This window comes from Arachis hypogaea, chromosome 15 (assembly GCF_003086295.3).
Source record: "Arachis hypogaea cultivar Tifrunner chromosome 15, arahy.Tifrunner.gnm2.J5K5, whole genome shotgun sequence".
Taxonomy (NCBI): Eukaryota; Viridiplantae; Streptophyta; class Magnoliopsida; order Fabales; family Fabaceae; genus Arachis; species Arachis hypogaea.
Genome location: NC_092050.1, coordinates 18,857,612 through 18,880,800, shown reverse-complemented (window position 1 = coordinate 18,880,800; position 23,189 = coordinate 18,857,612). Strand labels below are relative to the sequence as shown.

General features: G+C 34.6%; 4 protein-coding genes across 8 annotated transcripts; all 4 read right to left on the bottom strand.

The window, feature by feature from the left end:
* Positions 1-1,525: 1,525 nt before the first annotated feature.
* Positions 1,526-12,706, bottom strand: LOC112749817 (stromal processing peptidase, chloroplastic-like). Its single transcript, XM_025798222.3, is given in 26 exon segments — positions 1,526-1,877; positions 2,016-2,149; positions 2,230-2,380; positions 2,532-2,633; positions 2,883-2,963; positions 3,060-3,180; positions 3,450-3,567; positions 3,670-3,781; positions 3,970-4,122; positions 4,220-4,447; positions 4,599-4,736; positions 5,553-5,702; positions 6,014-6,184; positions 6,566-6,769; positions 7,021-7,245; positions 7,401-7,535; positions 8,003-8,104; positions 9,030-9,220; positions 9,223-9,325; positions 9,406-9,594; positions 9,708-9,815; positions 10,046-10,093; positions 10,907-11,105; positions 11,180-11,406; positions 11,738-12,005; positions 12,239-12,706. Coding segments are annotated over 25 exon segments (3,798 nt in total). The 5' UTR covers positions 12,418-12,706; the 3' UTR covers positions 1,526-1,877; positions 2,016-2,054.
* A 1,153-nt stretch (positions 12,707-13,859) lies between these two features.
* On the bottom strand, positions 13,860-15,942 carry LOC112749816 (histone acetyltransferase MCC1). 4 transcript variants are annotated; one of them, XM_072218793.1, is made up of 6 exons: positions 15,807-15,942; positions 15,519-15,720; positions 15,256-15,439; positions 14,725-14,824; positions 14,403-14,631; positions 13,860-14,241 (listed from the first exon to the last, which is right to left on the bottom strand). In XM_072218793.1, the coding sequence occupies exons 2-6, from the start codon at positions 15,623-15,625 to the stop codon at positions 14,109-14,111; spliced, it is 753 nt and encodes a 250-aa protein (XP_072074894.1). In that variant the 5' UTR covers positions 15,626-15,720; positions 15,807-15,942; the 3' UTR covers positions 13,860-14,108. The 4 variants fall into 4 exon arrangements, with proteins under 4 accessions (XP_072074894.1, XP_072074896.1, XP_029149060.1 ...); XM_072218795.1 differs by having other exon boundaries at positions 15,295-15,439; XM_029293227.2 differs by having other exon boundaries at positions 15,519-15,934.
* Positions 15,943-15,996: 54 nt separating this feature from the next.
* LOC140179616 (histone acetyltransferase MCC1-like) lies at positions 15,997-18,432 on the bottom strand. 2 transcript variants are annotated; one of them, XM_072218792.1, is made up of 5 exons: positions 17,761-18,432; positions 17,411-17,576; positions 17,134-17,242; positions 16,378-16,606; positions 15,997-16,263 (listed from the first exon to the last, which is right to left on the bottom strand). In XM_072218792.1, exons 1-5 carry the CDS (start codon positions 17,889-17,891, stop codon positions 16,164-16,166), a joined length of 735 nt encoding a protein of 244 aa, XP_072074893.1. In that variant the 5' UTR covers positions 17,892-18,432; the 3' UTR covers positions 15,997-16,163. The 2 variants fall into 2 exon arrangements, with proteins under 2 accessions (XP_072074893.1, XP_072074892.1); XM_072218791.1 differs by having other exon boundaries at positions 16,354-16,606; positions 17,761-17,974.
* A 333-nt stretch (positions 18,433-18,765) lies between these two features.
* Positions 18,766-22,365, bottom strand: LOC112749815 (uncharacterized). Its single transcript, XM_025798216.3, has 12 exons — positions 21,751-22,365; positions 21,565-21,669; positions 21,401-21,458; positions 21,233-21,313; positions 21,057-21,128; positions 20,711-20,958; positions 20,542-20,613; positions 20,101-20,217; positions 19,933-20,014; positions 19,765-19,811; positions 19,402-19,483; positions 18,766-19,093 (listed from the first exon to the last, which is right to left on the bottom strand). Exons 1-12 carry the CDS (start codon positions 21,981-21,983, stop codon positions 19,010-19,012), a joined length of 1,281 nt encoding a protein of 426 aa, XP_025654001.1. The 5' UTR covers positions 21,984-22,365; the 3' UTR covers positions 18,766-19,009.
* Positions 22,366-23,189: the final 824 nt, after the last annotated feature.

The window sequence follows — 23,189 nt, the reverse complement described above, 5'->3', positions numbered from 1 at the left end:
ATTGAATTTGGTGAGACCCAGGTTGTTTTGAAGCATTCAATTGATTGAAAATTCTAAACAATCGATTGAATTACAAAAATCCAATTTTTATTCATCGTTCCATCGATTGGATTGTATGACCAATCGATTGAGTTATGCGAAAACCATGCTTTTGGCAATTTTCAATCGATTGTTTAGTGGTAAACTGTAATCCAATCGATTGAAATATAATTCAATCGATTGATTCATTATTCCAATCGATTGGTTTTCGCAGAAAACACAATTTTATGATTCCTCGCGAACGAGACGAACCAAATTTAATATTTAATTGATTGTAATGGCCAAAAAATTGTTTTTGTTTTTGATTGTTAATGAACATGATAGATTTATGATAAATTAATTATTTATAAAATAAAAAATCATTTTTATAATTATATAAAATATATGGGGTCAATTTATAATTAAAATTAGTTAAACGACTATGTAGCAATTGTTAAAAAAACTTAAAAAACATGTTTTGTTATGGGACCACTAAGTGGTCCAAACGTTCTGGGACCACCGAATCCTAAGCCCACAAAATGAGGTGCACAAGCACCTTTTTGGTAAAGCTTTTCGAAGAGGTGCTTGTGCTTTTTAAAAGTTCAAACTCCTCGTTTTGTGTTTGGTAAATCAAAAAGACCATGTGCTTGTACTTACAGCTCTTAAAAGATAGGAGTACTTTTGAAAACACCTAAGATAGAACTTTTCAAAGTTGGCTTGTGCTTTTCAAAATTTAAAAGTCTAATATAACCACATATGTTAACTATTTTTTAAATTTAATACTTACATTTATGTCTATTATAATATTTTTAAATTTTAAAAGCTATTTTACCAAACGCAATTGATATTGCTTGTATTTATTAAAAGTTATTTTTTATTTGATTTACCAAACATAAATGTTACGACTTTTAAAAAGCCATCTTTTAAAAGTTAACTTTTATAAACTACTTTTAAAAAGTAAAAACTTTACCAAATTAAAGCTAAACCAAAGTATGCAGCGGGATTAGGAGTATACCAAGTTCGATCATTATCGGCCATGAAGATAGGAAGCTCAAGTCAGAGAAGAAAGAAAAAAGAAGAAAAAGAAAAACAAGTTTGTGCAAATCAAAACATGGGCAGAGGGAATGAAGAAGAGCAAGAAAGAGAAGAAAGTGTGATCAAAGCTGATCTAAATATGCAGCAAGAATTAAGGGAGGAAATCCTCAGAGCCACCTCACAACTCGTACCAGCAGCTTCTAGTACAGAAATTAATATCAATCAATTCCCACTCCGCTAGCATGGCCCAAGGCCATTGAGTCGAATCACCATCAAATTTAAACCGAGCAACAACACAAACCTACCTAAGTTTTGCATAAAATTATGTCTGTACCATGAATCAATCAAGGATTCCACAAATTATGAAGAGCGAAATAAGATATAGTACAGCTTAAACAAAACAAGATAATAAACGAAAGAGGTCCCCGTGATTCGATGGGAAAGTCTAGTTTCACAAGTTCGAAAACAATGATTTACAATTTATGTGACAACTTTTATTCGAAGAAAAAAACAATGTGTTTGTGGCCAGAGAACCCCAAAAACAATATGGCCCAACGGATGAAAAAATGGGACCTATACATCTTAGTGGTGAATTGCTCTATATTTTTCTTCATTCTAATCCTATAAATTTTGTTAAGTACAGGTAGCAGTAACATTTTATTTGTGGTTCAACTAAAGATACAAAGATAAATGGGGGAAATCAAGAACCACTTGTCAGGTTGATCGAACATTTTCACTGTGGACTTGTTTGAATGTAAAGTAAATGAATGCATGCAGCAGCTTCTTCGAACCACAACCAGTTGTCGTACTTGCAAGTATGGCTCCTGTACAGGTGCAAAAATTTGTGTATAACGCTCAACCCAATGCATATACAAGTAGTAAAGAACAAAGTGTAAAAAGACGGATAGAAACTATCATAAAGTAAATAAGTAATTACAAGGAACAAAGGATAATATACCAACCTCAAGATCATGTAGCAACCCGGGAAGTACCCAAAAGGATCAGGTAGTAGGACGTGTCATTGTAGATAAACCACGTCCTCCCATGGGAATAACACCTGGATAAGCATCACCGGCTTCTTCCTCTCCTAAAGGAGCTGCGCATAGCGTCAAAGATTTTATAATTACATAATTTGTAACAAAACCCAATATTAACCATTTTGAGGCTACTACACACCTGCTATATCTTGTTCAGCCTGAGCCCCGGCAACCCCAATGCATGCATATAGAGAATTTTCATCCACTTTCAACTGGTCATATGCACGGTATACATCCTCAATAGTAGCATCTTCGTATAGAAATGTTAGGTCCTTGATACAAGATATGTCCTGGATCCCACAACCACCGTTAATAACTAGCACAACTGTTATACTATATTTAAAATTCCAAAAAAAATAATACATTTATATCAGTTCTTTTCGCAATAAAAATAAAGGTCTGAATATATTGCATGTCATGATTCGGACATTTCTATCTCACCTTCCTTGGTACAGAAGAAGCTTGTAAGTGAGCTAACAATCCCAGCCAATAGGCATTAGACTTGATTTCGGCTTCATGTCTCATCAAGAGTGTCCGCTTAGCCTATGTTAGAGAAGAGCACCAAAGGAAATCTTTAATTTTTAAGCCATGACAAGTATGTCAAAATAACAAGAAAAATTTCTTCAAAGTAAATGACTGCATCACACGGATTCATTTTAGCCAGGAAGATAATGATCTAAATGAAAAATTAATTAAAAAAGCAGGATGACCAGGTTCATTGAAAGAAGAATGAATAGGCAAAAATCAAACTTGGAAACAAATTATGGATGTCTTCCATATTCAATAACTAACCCTGTCCAGTTCCCTCTCAGTAATTTTATTGCTATGCAGACCTCTAAGAACATTCTTGCATGCATCAACAGCTTTGTGCACCTGCAAAGGAAGGTGAAGATTCTCTTAAAATTTTTGAACACAAGGAAATTGACATAAAATACAGAGCAGTTCATCTTAAGAGAATGAAGTCCACACCTTGCTTGGAGTTGATGTCACAGAGATCACATACCATCCTAGCTTAAGCCTATCAAACAAGTTTAATTCAAACGATACATCATAGGTCAACCCCAGTGAATCTCTGACAGTTGTGAAGAGCCTGCACCACAAAAGCGTACCTAAGCACAGCTGGAAATTTGTTGCTATAAAATTGTTCAAAAGTGACACTCGTGCATATGTTACTATTAAAAGACATCCGAGGCATTAAATACAAATTTCAACACAAAAGTAATCAGGGTTGATCCATTTCCATGATGGTGGACCAGTCCAATATCAGACAGAAAGTATGTGGGTCAATTTTGCCCAACTCATCAGCATGATATCTAAGCTTCCACAATAAGCTAACTACAGAAGAGTAGAAGGAGGTACCTAGAATTTATAATCTCAGCAAGCAAACCCATAGTTATACCAAAGAAAAGAGGATGAGCACGAAGGCTTCTTCTAAGATCACCTTCCATGTGCGGAACATCGGTTTTTGATTGATCATCTGCACAAGAGATTTTTGATATTCAATGATTAAATGCAATTTGAAATGATAAATTTAGACACACAGCGGAATATTCATATAAATCCCACAAGTATTTTTTACCATTTTTAATTGACTCTAACAGGTCTTCTCCATCTGCAGTAAAACCCCAACGGTTTGGTGCTGGCCCAGCAATATAAGCACATGCCCTTTCATCAGTGTCTTTTAGAAATACCTACCAAAAAGGTATAAAGCAAATAAATGTATGTTGATTATTGCATCAGAGTATTGCCAGTAGAATTTCAAGTCAGACTAAAACAAAATGCAAGTAAAAATTGCACTGTAAAAAAAATGTAAGTCGGTCGCATTAAGTTTTGACAAAAGCCATATGCATGTAATGGAAGTATATGCTTAGCTTCTCACTTCTTGAAATTGCAAATCTGACGGAGATGGTCGAAATAAGGGTGGCCTGGGTTCTTCCCCTTTCTTATAATTTCTTGTGGCCTGAGCAGTGCCAAGGTAGTCAAGAATACAGGATTCAATTTCCTCCTCAGTGAAGTCACCTACAATGCTTACCTGATGGACAAATAAGGAAGAGATTTTAGACAAGGATTTTAGTATTTCAACATAATCTAAAAGAACACTGCTTTCAGAATGAATAATGATGGCAGACCTCCATGTTATCACCAAAAAATTGACTCATTACAGCCTCCTTAACAGATTGAAGGGTTAAATTTTCCAATGATTTTGGTGTAGGCTCGATAAATCGCTCATCACCATCTAGCATTGCAACCATGAGCTTGTGAGCAGTTGAGCGTTCCAAGCTCTTTGGGATGGATCGATAAAATGACAGGTACAATTGCCTTGCTCTATCAAAAGCATCATCTAGCCATACACTATGCTGCACAAGAGGAACATCATAACATATTAATAGGGCAGGGTTGTAACTAGATACATACAGTTTGCAGCAAAAGTAGTAAAGCTAAATATCATTTTATGCAACTTAAGTGGATAAGAAAATGGTTAACAATAACAATAGGCAAGATGTTTACCTCGAGCACCATGTGGAGGAGTTGAAAGGCAGCACGCATTCCATTATCTCTTAAAGTAAAACGAAACTCCATAGATATGAATTCCTCCGTAGATTCCAAGGAGCAATTAATCAGGTGATTCACACAAAAAAGTTCAACCTGGTGCATTCAGTAAATAGAGCTGTAGATCATTCTTAAATATTGAATTTATTTCATGCACATATGATGCCATGAATGCATGTATGAGATGTTCCAATAATAGTTTATGGGGGACTAGGAAAAAGTGTAGAGTCAGACATTAAGTACATTTCCCATCAACATTTCACAATATAGAAGGAACATGCTAATCGTACATTCAATATAGACATGGGCACACTTTACAGCTAAGAGAGGTCAATAGAACATTCGTCTGGATTATGTATTATGATACCAATGGCCTCTCACCAATATGAAAATCATAATAACTGTCATAAAATTGTTCTTAACTATACTTTTTAAAACACTATGGTTTGGTTTTTTAATAAATGGTTACCACTTTCTAATATTCATCTTAGCATATGCATTTTCCATTTTGTTTATAAATAATGGGGAATTTCTACATTTTTATCAGATCATTGATAAACCTTTTAAATTTAAATTCAAAATAATCAGAAAGAGAAATATAATCACGACATCTTCCAAATTAAATGTTAAACATGAAAAAAAATCCAAGATGCTAACAATAATGGTCTATCATCATCCTAGAGCCCTTGTACCTTGGCAACAAAGTTCAAAAGAAAGAATCAAAATAATTATTTAAAGAAAACGTTAACAAACTTACCAAGAGTCGCAAGAAGCAACTAGATAGATGAGAATAACAAAGGATAAAATTGCTTGTTTAATGAGGGCACATGCAGCTTTCTTGTGAGTCATGTCAAAATAGAAATATATTCCAGACATTAAAGTTCGTAGATATAAGTTAGTTCAGATATTTACTTGCTCCCTTGAGAAATTGCCAACACGACCTCCCTCACTAAGTGTCCTAACACCCAGAATCACGGATCCTCTCGAATCAGAACTCTCAGCGGCTCGTCCTCCACCGACAATCAGCCGCATCACCCCACTTTGTGTTTCTGTTTTTGATATCTGTGACAATAGAAAGCATTAATTAATTAATTATAAAAATCAGTCCTCTTAAGCAGTACAAAACCTGAGTTCTCATGGTAATCTCAAAACACTCGATATTACTATGTCTATATATCAGTTGAAAATTAAATGGCAATACAAACATAATGAAAAACTATAAACTATTTTTTCTTCTTATAATTATTATTGTAGGGAAAGAACAAAATGATGCAACGCCATAAAGTCATAGCATTAGGAACCCATGCATTGATTACATTAGTGTGTAAAAGGAAAAGAAGGTAGTAGCTACATAACAAACTTGCACAGTATACCTTATAGTTAACAGGAATTCCATTTGCAAGACGACGTTGAGTGATCCCAGTTTCCTCATCATGAAGCTTTGTAACATCTGTTTCAGAACTTACAGAAATAAAGGCTGGCTTGCGCTCCTTTTTTAAGTCTTCTAGCTGGGATGGTTGTACTAGTTCCTTTGGCACCTCGAGCTATATGTGTATAAAACAATTAGTTGAAAAGTACTCAAAACTACTTAGAAATAAAACCCCAGCTCATATATGTAATTGACTCAGCAAAAAAAAAAAAAAATCTCAATCCATATGATTAGGGAACCAATTTTGAATCAGTGTGGCAGATATACGGAATGCAAAAAGTTATGATAAAGCCACCACTCTAAGGTTAAAGCTATTATTGTGACATAACCACATTGGGCATAACCAAATATCAAATACACAGTAATAGACTAGTTACAAGTCAGTGGGGGAAAACCAAATACTACCAAGTGTGAAATCAGAAAACCAAATACTACCAAGTGTGAAATCAGGATAAACTAACTAGTCAAGAAGTCGATTTGAAGAGGGGTTGAATACCTCAGGCTCTGGCATTATAGGCTGATCCAATCCTGCTTTCATAGCATCTGTAATTTCAGTTGGAGATATCTTGAATTCTGTTTCACCTGCTCCCTCAATGTGAACTTTTGTTGGAACACAAGCAACAATAGCTGCAGGCAGCGGTGCAGTAGGCTTTCCAAAATCAGCTATAAATTCTAACACCTTAGCACCAACAGAATTGACCTGCACCAGAACACATCAATGATTATATAAGCATATCCAAAAATATGAATTACTAGATAACAATCTAACATGAAAGAAACCAATGCCTCATCTTTTGAATGCATGGTACCCACAAATCATTAAGGGAAAAATCTTCAATCTCTATTATCAGGAATAAACAAAAATGTAGTAGTAAAAATTCTAAAAGAGAAGGATGCTTTAAATGAAGGTAAAAAATAATGCACAAGATACAAGGAATGCAAATGAAATACCTCCTCAAGGGTTACTGTCTCTGCAACAGCAAGTAAGCATTCATGTCCCTGCCTCTGGTCCATAACTCTATGGCCAAGAGCATCACTTTCCATGATGAAATCCAAGTTATCAACAGAAGATACATTATCAATCATGGCTGCAAGGTGTTCACTATCTTTCAAAAGGGCATCTAAATATCGAGTTAATTCCCCCTGGGTAACACCAAACTCTTTAAGTCTCCGAACCTGTATCAGACAATTACATTAGCTCCCATAAATTAACCCAGCAATAAAAATACAGACCACAGGAAGCATGAAATAAAACCTGAAACAGCCAATGAAACTTAAACTAAAAATTGCACTACTGCAATGACATATGTAGCATTGCAGGAGAAACAAACCTCTTGAACAGCAACTGTAATTGCATTTTGCCAATTCTTTGGTTCTGCAGTTATGGTAAGAGTGGTCACAGTACATCCTTCCCTTCCAGAATCACTATGATCCAGTTCAACTGAAGTGAATGGTGGATTTGAACTCTGTAAATTTCATGCGTTACAAACATACTTCAACGATAACGCAAGGATGATCTGGCAAATTTAACAAAACTGCCAGGCAGATTTCTTTTCTATTAAAAAAAAAAACAAAAACAAAAACAAAAACTACACCACCACCACTAGACAACAGAACTCTCTTTATTTCATGTAGACTAATCATGAGTCAGTAACTCCAATTTCCGATTTTGACAGAACAGAATTCTAACAAATACCGACCCCCTCAACAGCTTCTGTGGTATTGCTGGAGGGGGCAGCGGTTCGTTTGCATTTAAGAGTTAAGACACAAAATATGTCATTTTCAGAAGCAGTTGAGCAATTTTTTGCTTAAACCAAAGCAACACATTGCGTATTCTCAGACACAACAACGTCACATAATTTACCATCAAATAGATTCCAAAGTGGCTCTAACACGACAAGATCAAGAAGTAGCAATACAGGTTTCATCTCACCTTATATCTTGTATTGATACGAAAATGAAGAGCAGACAAAAATATTCTTTTCATCAAGACGTTACGCAAGTCATTGAATGTTTGAACCCTATTTACTGGAATCTGCATAAGGTTTCAGTAAGGTAATTAGTGGAGAGGGGAAAACATAAGTGTTGTAATACCAAAGGAAACAATATGCATTTGGAGAAGTTCAAAAGGTTAGTGCCATCGCCCATAAGTGCTTTACATAAAACAATGATGCATAAATAGTTAAATACTCTACATACATGCCTAGAGGCTTTTTGTTCTTACATGACAAGGACCAAATTACAGGCGAACATGTGCAGTTGTCTACTTTATCCCATATGCCTATATCTTTTACCCTAAGTAGGTCAAGGCCACATCAAGTAATAGCCTATTAAATAGCAATAAGGTAGGAGAATAATCTCTATGCACCAACTTATGTAACATGGTCACCCAACAAGAATCTACGGAACTACCATTTTATATTGGCCAGTTGCTTATGCTTATATGTCAGCTTCTTGAATTTTTATGGTTTAATTATCCTGTTGGTCCCTATAATTTTACCAAATTTACAATTAAGTCCCTGTACTTTTTTCCCTTTTAATTAGGTCTCTATACTGCTTTTAATTTTATAATTAGGTCTTTTCTAGTGTAAAAAATGTTAGAGTTAACTGAATATTTCTTCGCAAATTGATGTATTCATAATTAAAAACCTAATTAGATTTTTGACCACATGTATTTTGGGAGAAATATTATGTTAATTTTAACTTTTTGAATGAAAATGACCTAATTACAAAATTAAAAGCAATATAAGGACCCAATTAAAAAAAAAAGTATAGGGACCTAATTGAAATTTTGATGAGACTATAGGGACCAACAGAGTAATTAAACAAATTTTTATTATGTTAGTGTAAGATAATTTACACTATCAGTAAATAGAAATTATCCTCATATAGTATTTGAATTGTTCATTAGATCAGCATCAAATTAATCATGTATAGCATAAAGTTAAACATCTTCATACCTTGCAAAACATATTAATTGAAAAATTTTGAAGCAACTCGTGTTGAAATATTTGTGGTGGCTTCAAATCGCCACTGCTTCCAGGAAGCGACCAATTATGCTTCACAGGAGGACGAACAGCTTGCCTTTCCTTGTTAAATACTTTTGATTGATCAATTGTATTTGCTGATCTTTCAACTGAATTTCCCCCAGACCAACAGAAAGCTTGGGCACAAGAAAACTAGCCACTGCACCAAATGCGCTTGGAGTGGTGACAGAACTTTTCTCATTGTCTACACCTGTTTGTCCAAAAACAGCCTGCATGCAACAGTGATTGTAAGACTCCCAAATATGGCTATAACCAAACCAAATACTTTGCAAATGAATGTTTGACATACTTCAATCTGATACACAGTCTTTGTGATGTTATCAATATCCCCCACAATGTACAAGGTAGCATTTGCAGGGAAATACCAACGCTCATGAAATTTCCTAATTTTATCTGCATCCCATTTCTTTATCTGTTCTTCTAAGCCAATTGGAAACCTCTTGCTCAGCTTGTTTTCAGAATGCAGATGTTGTAACAACTGCGGTTACGGAAATATAAAGCAAAGCAAATAAGAAGCAGAAATACACTAGTCAATATTGTGCAAAGCATCAAGCTGATGGCCTAAATTTCAAGAGATATTCTGTTCCACACCTGGCAATCAACCCGGTACTCTATTGTATTCATCATTTGAAGCTCCGAGAGTATAGCACGTCGTTCTTTTTCAATTCTAGAAGCAAGGAACTTTGGCTGGAAAGCTATCTGCATATATCGGAGTTAGGAAACAATAAGGTGTGAGCAAATCCCAGTCCAAAAAACAACATATCCATGTTTCTCTATTGTCCCCTAAAATTGCTTTAACACTGGGTACTCGGGGTAAATTCAGAGCATTAAAATATCAAGATCTAAATACTAAGAAACAAGCATTAAAGCTAATATATACATTTACAAGAAGTGGCTTGTATGATAAGGCAAAGTTTAATAAAGCATACCTCATTTAAGGCATCTAGAACAAATGGAAGCAGATCACCATCAGAGTCCTGACATAAACCACTATAATCAATATCAACAGAAAAAGTTCAATGCACAAACATGACAACATAAATTGAAAGCAAGGCTTGTTAAATTGGCTTGTGGAAGAGGGCTACAGTATAGGTTTTGTAATAGTCCCAGGAGAGACCCTAGTTCTATACCCCTATTTCACAGGGACCCCTCTGGAGTTCTTACAAGCTAGGGGTTAGAAGCTCGTGACCTCCACCCCCAATTCCCTCTCTTGCCACACCCTGAGAGGCTTTCCCTGTGGGGAGATTGTTTTGGATGATGAACAGAAGCAGTAATCAAGCACAAAACAATTCACTGATTGACTATCTGTCTCTCAAGAACAATGAAGTTTTCTTTCCTAGAAATTAAGATCAACTATGTCGCTAAAGGCTTTAACACATTAAATATCATGTGGACTCCCTTAGGAATGCCATTAATACTTCAGAAGTGAACACAAGTATTATTTATTCCCATGCCAATGACAAAGATCAACCATCATATCACAAAAAATTTACAGATCAGATCAGCACATTCAACAATAATAATAGGACCTTTGTCGTTCTCATTATTCTTCTTTTGTGAAAATCCGCCCATTCAATAATATATGCTACTGTTAAAGATATAAACTATTGATTCAATTCATTACAATGTCAAGAATTTCCACATATTCTTGGGCAGACAGAGATAATAAATTTCATATTGTTATAATCATCTATTTAATTTAAATTATCCAGTAACAACACAGAGTTCAATAAAAAGCAGAAAGTGAAAAAAAATTAAAATAGAAAAAAAAAAAAACACGTGCCCCAAACCTTGGTGCTAGTAGGGGCATGGATGTGAAACACTGTATGGTGGAAGTCAGTATAAGCATTTGAACGAGCTCCTGTGCCAAGAAGCTTCTCACGTTTTTTACTTCCAAGGAAAGCAACATGTTCAATCATATGAGCAATGCCTTGCTCATCATCCTCTTCATCTATTGAACCCGCATGAACTTCCAAGTGTGCTTCAAACCTAAAATTGAATCAGTTGGGACTACTTAGTTAACAACGAATGAAAGCTAGAGAATCAGTATTTATAGAGCTTACCTGTTTGGCGGCACTTTATTTGGCAAAATGAGATAACGCAACCCATTCTTTAGCTGGCCTCGATGCAACTTAGGGTGATATGGAAGTTCAGAATTTAGACACTCCTCAATCCGCTCTCGTTCAGAATCAAATAAACCTAAATCTTGCTTTTCAGAAATACCGTCTGGCCAGGCTGTACTTGCTGCATGAGGCTCATCTGGACCAACTGTTGCATGTGGAATTTGAGCCTGCTTGACCAATGACCAAAGACAACACAACAACAAAATCAGACGTCATATTTGAGAAGGAAAAATGGACTTGTCGAACAGGAATACATCATAACACTAGACGATTAGGCTAACAATTCCCATACTCTCCAGATCTACCAATGTATACTAAAATCATCAATACTTTCAATCGTCAGATTGCAGTTGCACTAAATATAGGAAGCACGATAACTGTTCAGTAACAAAAATATGAGAAAATCCAACACAAATTTTATCTGAAACAAGTTCTGGCGACATAATCCATACAGTCATATAAGTAGTTGTAAGACAGAATTGAGACTGGAATACTTACAGAGCGACGTTGGAATCTACTCTTCGATAAACCGAATGACGATTTATCCAGAAAAGCTCCAAGAACGAATCTCGGAAAACTTGTGCGGCGTTTAGTAGCGGAAGCACGACAGCAAGAGGTACAGCTACGCGTATGTTGCTGCGGCAACAAAAACGACTTCGTCGCGAGTTCACCGAAGAAGGAAGTGGAACGTTTCCAGGTAACATCTCCCTTGTTCCGTCGCAAACCGAATCCACCGCCATGAATAGCTTTATGCGTTCTCCTTCCACTGAAACAGAAACAAATGCAACAAACTCACATCGCAAAATTGAGCTCGCTCCGCGCGTGGAGTGAATCGTGAAACGAATAATTGCGAGAAAAAAAAAAGAAAAAAAAAAAAACCGAAACTCTATATGAGTATAACAAGAAATTATTATTATCGGAAAAACATAGGTGAGCTTGTAATTGAGCGATTCTGATAAGAAGTACCGAAAATTGAAGAAGAAATGGAGAGAGAAGTACCTTGGAGAAGAAGAAGGGAAGAAGAGGCGATTGTTACGGAATCGAACATGAAAACGAGTGGAGTATGGAGAGTTTGTTGTGCGAGAGTTAGTATGAGGAGGAAAGAGAAGAGAGGCACAAGCTGTTGAAGTAGTAGCAGAAGACGCCATAGCCATAGCCATAGCCATGGGTTGAGACATAACAGTAGCAGTTACTGTTAGCTGCTGCTTCTTTCTTCTTCTTGAGTTCTTGTTCTTCTCCTCTCAAGAGAGGTTAGGAGAGAGGGAAAGGAAAAAAAAATCAAGTGAAAGAGGGTAGAGGATGTTATTATAGACTCCGCCAACCAGCTGCACAGCCACACCCTCACCTCTTTGTCTTCACTTCCAGATTTTTTCTTTTTTCTTTTTTCTTTTTTCTTTTTTCTTTTAATTCAATTGCCGTGAAGAAATGATCCTTTGTCCGAACTCCGAAGCTTTTTACTCCTCCAACACAAACGAAAAGAACGCTAATAAGTAATAACAACAACAAATATCTAATATCGTCCTAATCTCTTTTCTCTAATTTCTTTTTGCTTTTGGATATGTCTTTTCTCTAATTTGATTTCCCAAAATGGACCCGTATTATAGGCCTGCTGAGTTCAGACGCACAAAAATCTGCTGGATGCAGACCAAAAACTTTTACTAGCCCATAATATATGGATTTTTTTTTCATAAACATCTACATCTGTCTATCTATAATATAATTTATTTATAAATAATATATTTTAAATTAGTTTAGTTTGTGTTTAGAGTTAGGACAAGCTTACAATCGAAATGATTTGATAAATGTTATGTATACTATAATTGTGTATACTTTTCTGGTATAGTTTTTTATTTTAGTATTAAAAATAATTAATAAGTGACAAAATAATTATTTTTTATATAATAAAAGAATGTGCAAAAAAGTAGTGCAATATCATTTCTAACATCCTAAATATTGTAATATTTTTAAATTTCTGACACGTTTTATTATGTTCAACTCTGATTTAGCCTATCTTTTTCAGACTCATTAGCCCATTGGATCAACGTATTAACTAAGACTTATACAGTTGCTATCTCCTGATGTTTGAATTATCATCTTTATTAAGGCTCACTTAATCGCTGACGTGGATATGCTTTATGCTGTCACGTGTTAATAGACTGCTGACGTGACATATTTATGGGACCCTATCTAAAATTTTTTGGTGTCCTCTCTTTAATTTTGTTCTCTATTTTTGAGATATCTGTTTTGATCTTATTGTTCTCACATTTTAGAGGTATATTTATAATTCTCATGAAAAAATCAATTGTCTTTCAACTATTTCATTTGCACCATACTTTTTGACAATTTGTCACTTTTTTAGTAGTTTTTCACCATTTTTTTACAGATTTAATCAGTTTGCCACTCTTTCGACAGTTCTATCGACATTTCTTTTGACAATTCATCTGCATTTTCTCCAACAGTTCCTTATGCGCTCTGTTTTGAGAGTTCCGTCTGCACTACGTTGCGGCATTTTCGTTTGCGTTTATTTTTGTCGATTTCTATAGTTTTTTTCTTGTTGAGTAGTTGAGAATTAGGTTAGTAGTAGTTAGTAGTTATATGTTATATTTATGATAGATGTTGATTGTAGCTCTATATATAACTTGTATCTTGCATTCATTTTATATACTTGAATTCAGAAATCTATTATCTTTATCTCCTGCCTTGAGTTTTAATAATATCAACCCTCCTATTTGACAAGTGAAGAACTATGCCAACTATTACAATGAGAGTCACAAATTATATAGTCATGTTTTGGGTTAAATTTCAGAAAGATCCAAATGATATACTACATAGACACCAAAAAAATCATATACTACATATAGAGTCTAGTCTAATGGCAAGCTAACTTCCCTCTGTTTTGTTGTGTACCACTTTTCTTGCTTTGAGATGTATCAGTCTTCATTTTTGTCCCCCAAGACTCCAAGCCGGTCCTCACACAGCTCAACATTGATATCAGAACTTCGCTGAAACATGACACGATGAGATGATGAAAAGTTATTACAATATAAGCATTTCATGTTGACGCAAAGTTTGGAGAAGAGTATCACCTAAAAGTAATTAGAATAATAGTTGAAAAAACATAAACAAGGTAAGGCATGAAAATTGGATGGTAATTTAGGCTTACAATGGCCAGCGATGAAAGCGACCGCCATTGAGTGGGTAAACAAATAAGTATGCATCTGAATGTCTGCCATCGAATGAATAATACTTTGACAACTTTCTTACTAACTTGAAAGACATTTTCTTGTAGAGATTGACTGCTGCCTCGTTCTCAGAACTCGAATGCAAGTAAATAGCGCGGCAACTTTGAATCATAGAAGCATTTTCAATCACCTTCTTAAGAAGATCAGAAGCTGCAAATGCAGATGCATATGAGATGATGAGCCACACAAGTTAACCAGTAATAATATAATTACAACTTACAAGTGCCAATCAGAAATTACTACCTATTCCATGATGTCTATACTCCTTCACCACTCCTAGCGTTAAAACATGGACTAAAGTTTCATCTGATTTGGCTAAGTCATTTCCATGGATACTCACTATCTATGTCAATATTCATGGACAAAACAAACCACAATTATCAGCACAAAATTCTGTTACATATTTTGGCCTACCCTAATCAAGCCTCGTAGTACGGATATTGAGAAGCATAATTGTTATGAAATTACTTTTTTCTCAGAAGTTTAAATAGATAAGAAAAAACACATAAATAGTTATATTTCTAATAAAATTTTTTTATTTATGTGAAATTTTCATAATTTTTTTTCTCTCATGTTAAAATTCTAGACATTTTTGTCACAGAAACTCTAATACTATGTCATAAAATCACTTCTCCTAAACACACCTAAATGATTATATTGCTAATAATAATAAGATTGGCTTAAGAAATATATGGACTTGAAATCCTAAGAAGATATCAAATTGTAAGTCTATTTCCAGCACAAGTTCCTCGCAACAATGTACTAACTAAATACCTTTTTCATGAAATGCTTCAAGTAATTAACATAATTAACCTCAACTTCTGCTGCAGGAACAATCCGAGTCGTCACAAATCCAATTAGTTCATCACTCTGACCATCACTGCGACTCACGTCTACGGCTCCCCACGACTCGGTGCCTCGCCCGTTAGCCACATCTTGGTAAAATTTAGATTCATACCTGAGAATTGTGAACATTATTACTGAAGACATAATTATATTTTGAAGAGCTAAAAGCATAAGTCAATGAGAGAACTAACCTGATGGGAAAAAGTTGGTCATGGATACGCTGTAAAGTGTGTTCATCAGAAGGTTGTATTGACCTGTACTTTATTTCTCTCTTACTAAACGCTTCTTTATTTTCCATTGAGCTTAGAAATTGTGGAATAATACTAGCTAAATTACTATTACTACCAATCAAACAACAACAGCTTCAGCATGTCATCTTCAAATTGATCATTCCTGAATATCAATTTCTGAGTTTAAATTAAACTACTCATAGAAACTGAAAGAAAAAAGTCAGAACAGAAATGAATTAGATAGATAACTTGAAAGAGAAGATGAGATGGTGATGCTTTTTGGCCAAAAGACTTGTAATTGGATCTATAATCTATCCCCAGCAACGCAACGAATCTCCCCTATTGTTTTTTTTTTCACTATTTACTCTTCTTTATTTATTTAAACAATATAATCCTATAATCGTATTTTTCAAGAAATCAGCTTGTGACACAAGTTAAGGGGGAAAATAAAGAGGGAGAGAGGGATTGTGATTTACTCAAACATTATATTATATATACACAATTTATTCTGCACTACCAAATCATTTGTAAGATGAAATTTTTCTATTGAATTATACAGTAAATAATAAATAAATAAAAGAAGAAAAAGAACGAATTTAAATATGTTCATGAACGGTGCTGCCTTTCTTGTTTAATCTTGCGCAGCCTAGTACCCGCTGACTTCAACCCACTCCTCACGTGCCCCAACATTAATGTCACAACATCTCTGAAAAAATATATATATAAAAATTAATTGTATTTCTGAGTTAGTAGTAATATAATTAATCATATATATATATTCACATGTGCATCGTACATAAATATGTTAACGAATATATACTTTGGTGAGCGATAACAGCGTGCACCATTAAGACAGTGGACGAATAATAATCCATCATAAAGCTTGCCGTTGATTGGATAATAGTTCCTTAACCTTCTAACACACTTGAACTTCATTTTCTTGTACAACTTAATTGCTGCCTTGTTCTCAGCAACTGCGTGCAGGTAAATGCCCACGCAAGTTGGAATCTTCGAAGCATACTCTATAACCTCCTTCATCAAATAAGTTCCTGCACAATATAAATAATGCGTTGGTTAATTTAGTAGTTAATTTTGTGGGTACACGTCACATAATTGTATATATAAGTAATTCACCAATAATAACAGTAACTAACTAGCTAAAATGAAAAATATCAATATAATATAATAAAATAAGAATAAATTATAGTATTTGTTTCTAAAGTTTCACAAAAAATTTAAAATATTCCTAAATTTTATTTTGTTTCAATTTTATTCTAGAAATTTTCAATTTGCATCAAATATACTCTTGGCGATTAATTTTTCAAAAAATTTAATACCAAATCAACAATAATTTCATAAGAACAACTCTCAACACAAAGAAATCAAATATTATTTTCATGTATTATTATTAGATTAATCTTAAATTTAGATATCGAAAATATATTAGATGCAGATAAAAAAATTTTAGAACAAAATTAAAACAAAATAAAACTTAAAAAATTAAAAATATTTTTAAAATTTTTAACAAATTTCAGGAGAAAAAATATACTTTATCTTAAAAATAAACTACTCCTACCTATTCCTCGATTCCTATATGCTTCCAATACTCCCAGCCACATAACATACACCAAACTCTTATTGTCTAATTTATCTGACGACTCACCTGCAACTATATTATCCGCTAACTACAATAATAATAACGTTCATAAGGGTTAGATATCGAATTATTCATGTGTTTTTACTGACAACTTAATATCAGAATACAATGGAAAAGAGATATATCAAGAATTTGATATTTGTTGCCGCAATTATATTTAAAGGAATTAACTAATTGGGATAGATTATATATGAACCTCACTGTCGCTTGCATTAACAATTTTAGTTGTGACTACGTATCCAATGATTTCATCACTTTTATCATCTGGCCTACTACTGTCAACAGCTCCCAATGTCATCATCTTGTCAGAATCTTCATTTGATAACATTTGTTCGTAAAATAATGAAGGGTCTTCATCATTCCTGAAAATTAATTAATTTCCAACACTACTGTGATCATTGTCATGATAATTATATATCTTTTCAAAAAATATCCAAGTTGTTGGGTATATAAAATACAAATTAAAAATATTAAAAATAGATTAACCAACGTATGTATAGTAACTGATTTTTTATATGTACGTAATATTTATAACCGTGGTCTCACCCGTGGGGGAATATTTTGGCATGAATATGCAGCAGAGTCGCAAGGTCGGAAAGTAGTAGGGGCCTGAAACGTATTTCTGGCGGTGGTGGTTGATTGTGCACCTTTGTGCTTGTTGCCATTGTTGTTGTCATTGTTATGATTAATTACTGCATGCATATTAGACAATGATATTTATATATGGATTAATATATTATATGCTTCCCAACAACGAAAAGAATCTTGCAGACCTGACCTTTCTCTATTATGTTGTTTGTGTGTATTTTGATTATATATTGGAGATTATAAATGAACATAGTCATATTGCATAATCCCGTATTATATTTTTCTATGTACACCCAAATGGCCAAATAATACAGATTATTTATGTCTAACCAAATTAAGCTTCATGATAGATAGATAGATAATATACCGAGTCCATTAAAAAATAAATAAACTAGGGAGCCAATGGCTTATTCTTAAGCTGATTTTAGAGTTTATCAAGAATCAAACTCTTGACCTTTCGGATCTAGAACTCTAATACCGTGTCATGATACAACTCATCCCAGAGGCTTACGCTGATGAAAAAGGGTAATACTAATGGTTATATCTCTAATACTTCCTAAACCTCCATTGTACTCATTATACAAATATTCCATTGGCTCCCCATACTTTCCCAAAAAAATAAACCCCCACTAGATCTGCATAGGTCGTCTAAAATATATTATATTCCCAATAACCCTTAATGGATTCATTCACAAATTGGTTAGGAATTCTCACAAGGCAAATGGAAATTTTGGAACCTTGGAAAAGAATCTATCTAAGACAACCTAAAATGTCTTAGGATCTTAACAAAAATTAAACAACGCAACCCATTGGAAGGTCTTAACTATCCTTCTAAGCTAATACTTGGCACTCTGCAATTAATTATTTTTTGGCTAGTAGTATGAATTATACAAATATGTTAAGAAGCCACCCACCAAAATAATAACAAAAACTAAAAATAATAAATAAATAGAAGAAAAGAGAGAATTAAACATGGTCATGACTCATGAGACAAAACAAATAATACAGTAGGGTGCCAAGTTTTCATTGCTATTTCTATATATTCTTAAATATTATGAATATTATATATTATTACAGTATTATACTATTTACACAAGCACTGCTACTTGTTGAAAGCAATGCATATATTCAAGACATTTCTTTCAAGCAAACATGGAATATTTACGGACAAATTTAACATATATAATTGCGAGAGATGCCATGAAACTCAAAGAACATCCCCAGTCATAAACCTATGATTGAGAACGGCCTGCGCAATTGGTCTCTTTCGAAAATCAGCATTAAGCATTGCCTGAAAAATCATGATAACAATATTCCGGAATTAGAATAGTCTACGTTTGGAATAACAACAAAACCTACGTCTGTTGAAAAAATGGTGCTAGCAGAAAAGACAATATGACTTCTTTGCTTAATTACATAACTTCACTACAATAATACATTCAAGAATTTCTTTATCATGGATAGCATTTTCAGCCGAGAGAATGAAAAGAAAATAAGGAATTTTCAGACGGATCGGACGAATATACTAATAATCAAAGCTATAAGTAAAATTTTACAAGGACCGAAATATTAATTTTACTCTAACATATAAATTAATACCTGAAGTAACTCCCAACCAGCACCATCTCCAAGATCGAGGAACTCGACAGCCTTCGCTAATCGGTCATCTTCCATACAATACCTGCCGGTGGAAGAAGAAAACAAGATGAGACAAAATTAAGCAAGGATCTACTATTGTGTGCCATGTGAAGTATATTTGCTATGTATAGGAACTTAGTTGAATGGGATGAAAACAATGCATCAACTATCAAATATCAATAAATGATGAGTTGCTGTTCCAAGTATTTCTATTTCAGCTTTTGTTCTTATCAGCAACTCAAGCTCACTAAATTTTTTTGCTTATGCCACAAACAGAGAAAACAATATTGGTTTACCAAGAATATAAAGTAGAAGAAATCTTACTCTCGTGTTGCTTCAAGATCAAGTTGGAAAGTGTTCTCTAAAAGTCTCTGAATTTTGTGGTCAAGAAAAAACACCGGTGAATATGTAACCTTGTGATAAGGAACACTTCCACAGAAAAAGAATTATGGGCTGCCAAAGATGAAGTCATATAAGGGCAGCAGAGCTTACTTGCAAGGCAAGGCCATCCATTGCGCCAGCTTCACAAAATGGAACAAAAGCCATGTACGCAAAAAGAAGACCCGCTTCGTATCTGTATTGGAACTCATAAACTAAATAGATAACCTGGAAAAGATGTTGAAATAGACTTCTTCAATGAACAGAATTCTGAGAACTTACATGTCATCAGCTATTGCAAAGGCTCTTTTCTCCATACGCGTGAATGCACCAGCAGCTGTTGCTCGCCTCCAGAGACCATCTGCAAGTGATCTTGGATCCTCCTCTAGTTCTGAGTAGCTGGAACGATTAATCATACAACACTATTTATATCTTGATCTATTTCAGCTTGTAATGTATGCAAAACGAATTCAACACAGTGCCATCCTACCACGTGCAGATAAGCAGGATATATATTGCATTGCACATAAGAAATTCGAAGTTCACAGAGAGTTACAAAACTATTTTTTCAAAAAAGATAAAAGGGAAGGAAGTAAGGATAGAAAGTAATAGAACAATAAAATACAATTTGTTTGGCATATGCAAATGAAGTATCAACAGTATATCAATGTGTCAGGGATATGTTAATTCATAAGAAAGGGGATAGGTAAACAATTACCTTACCTGACATCAACAGAAAAGGCCAGATCTCGAAGCCTTGGAATCAAATACCGACCTTCTCTTTCTGAAATGGTGCTGCCACCATGTTGCAAACACATTGAAGATAGAGCAATGGAGAAATACAAGGCGAAAGAAAAATCATGACAAAGGTAAAAGTGTTGCCATTGCTTACTTGAGCATCACAGAAAATGGTCCTAGACTCTGGTGCAATCTGTTATTGTCATGCATGTAAGCTAGACCTCTCATAGCACCTTGGAGCAGCTTTATCACAAAAATTTGCTTTCTCTTGATCGATTGTTCTTGCTCAAAGCGATTCCAGGAAGACAATTCTCCCGAAGCTCGGTCCCTCGATACCCTATCACTCGCAAATTTTGCATAATCCGCCGCACTATATTTCCCATCATCGCGAAAAGCAAGCCACTGGAACAGGTAGATTTATTTCTCCAACAAGATTAAAGAAAACAATGCACGGTATGGAAAACGGAAAGAACATAAGATAATGATTTCACAGGACAAACCTGCTCTCCAGTAATCGTTTCAAAACCACCAACAAGTAACACAAGATTCTGAACAATACCTTTAGAATTTCTCTGTAAGATAAAAAATGGAAACCAAACCAAACCAAACAAATAGGATTAAAGGAAACTCAGATTCAAGAATTCAATCAATTGAAGCATATATAGTATGATCTAACTTGAAGAAAGGAGTGAGCATTCAACTCATTAGCAGCCATCATATCAGCCTCAATTCCACCAGCTCGCTTTCCAGGATAAACCTTCATACATTATCGCATATGCGCTCAATGAATAAGAACTCTAAGTCCAAAACGGAGAAAAAGAGAAAGAATGCCAAAAGTGATTACCTTGAAAATAACAGGGGTACCTCTGAGTGGACCCTGGGAAACCCTACCTTCATAGAGCCTGCAATGGTGCTGCCATGAGTATCATAATCAGTGATTTTTTTTGTTTCTAATTGGAATTTAGGTAATTCGTTTGTTTGAATCAATGTAAGTAACTAAGTAAGTACCTGATTTTAACACTGCCTTCTCCAACATCTTGAGTCTTGAGACCAGCTCCGAAATCAGCGTATGAATACTTGTTGCCTTCTAGGGCAGAGGGAAAAGCTGAATAGCTGAAGAATGAACGAGAAAGAGTGAAATTTTGGCAAAATAGAAGACAGAAGATAGAAGAAGAAAGAAGAGGGAAGGTTGACCTAGTGACATTCATGAAGCCGTAGCTGCCAATGGAGCGACCTACTTGGAAGGAATCGGAGTTGGTGATGAGGGTGGCTTTGAAAGATGGTGGTGCGCGTTTGGGAGAGTGAGAGCGTGTGAGTGTGAGTGTTATGGAGAATGGGGAAAGTGCGTTGTGAAGAGAACGGGTGAAAGAGAGGGAATGGGGAGAAGAAGAAGAAGAGGAGGAAGAAGAAGAAACAAGCATGGCCATGGTGGTGAAGGCGCCGCTTACTGCTACTGCTACTGCTACTTCAACTGGATAAGAAAACTAGTATTACTATCACCAATTGAGTGGTCATAACTCAACACCTTTTCCTATCACTAATCATAATAACACACACTCAGTTATTGGCCTAACAAGTTAAAAAATACTATGGGAGAAAGAAAAGCATGCATATTGCATACTGATTTGCAGGCGTAGAAAAATGTTTGCACCAAAATTAATACGAATTTGTTGCATTGACAATATGTGACCGGTTGAGTAATCAATTTTAAGAACATGAAGGATTTTTTTTTCGTTTCCGTAATAAGACCGGTATATCAAAACAGTGTATAGTCAAGTATGTATTCAAAAAATCAATCAACAATTTAATTGATTGTCATTTGTCAACAAGCCGTGAAATTATTTTTAATGAGAAATATTAGGGATTATTAAAATTTATTTTTTTTATTATTATTTAATTGTTAATTCAATTATTTTAGTTTAATAATTTAATAATATATTTTATTTTATATTTTATATATTAATAATTAACTAATAGTTAAAAATAATAAATTTTAATGATTCTCTAATATTTTTTATTTTTATATATAGTATTTTTGTAGAATATTGACATTTGAGATATTTTTTAATATTATAGATGTTTAGAGAAATATGACGAGTTAAACCCCAAAATAGTCCCTGAGATTCACAAAATACACCGATTTAGTCCCTGACTTCTCAATTGCACTAATTAAGTCCTCCAGATTGAAAAGAATGCATCAACGTGATCCTCCTCCTCCTCCTCCTCCTCCTCCTCCTCCTCCTCCTCCTCCTCCTCCTCCTCCTCCTCCTCCTCCTCCTCCTCCTCCTCCTCCTCCTCCTTCTTCTTCTTCCCTGCTCATTCTCGTACCCATTGCTTCTTCTTCATCATCATGTGGTAAATAATAATAATTTTTTTGCAGTTTTTTTTCCTTTCAATTTCTTCGATCCTTTTATTTTTTATTTTTCTCAGTTCAATTTTATGGTTTCGATTTTGGAAGCTTTCTGGGAGGAGAAGGGTTTTTGTGCAAACCGATACCGAGTGTGTCCTGAACATGGAATTGGATCGAGGTAACAATGCACATACTGTGAATAGGAGGCTGCAGGTTGCCCTTAATGTGCCTACTGAACAGAGCTCACTAACATTTGGGGATTTGGTCTTGAAGAACGACCTTA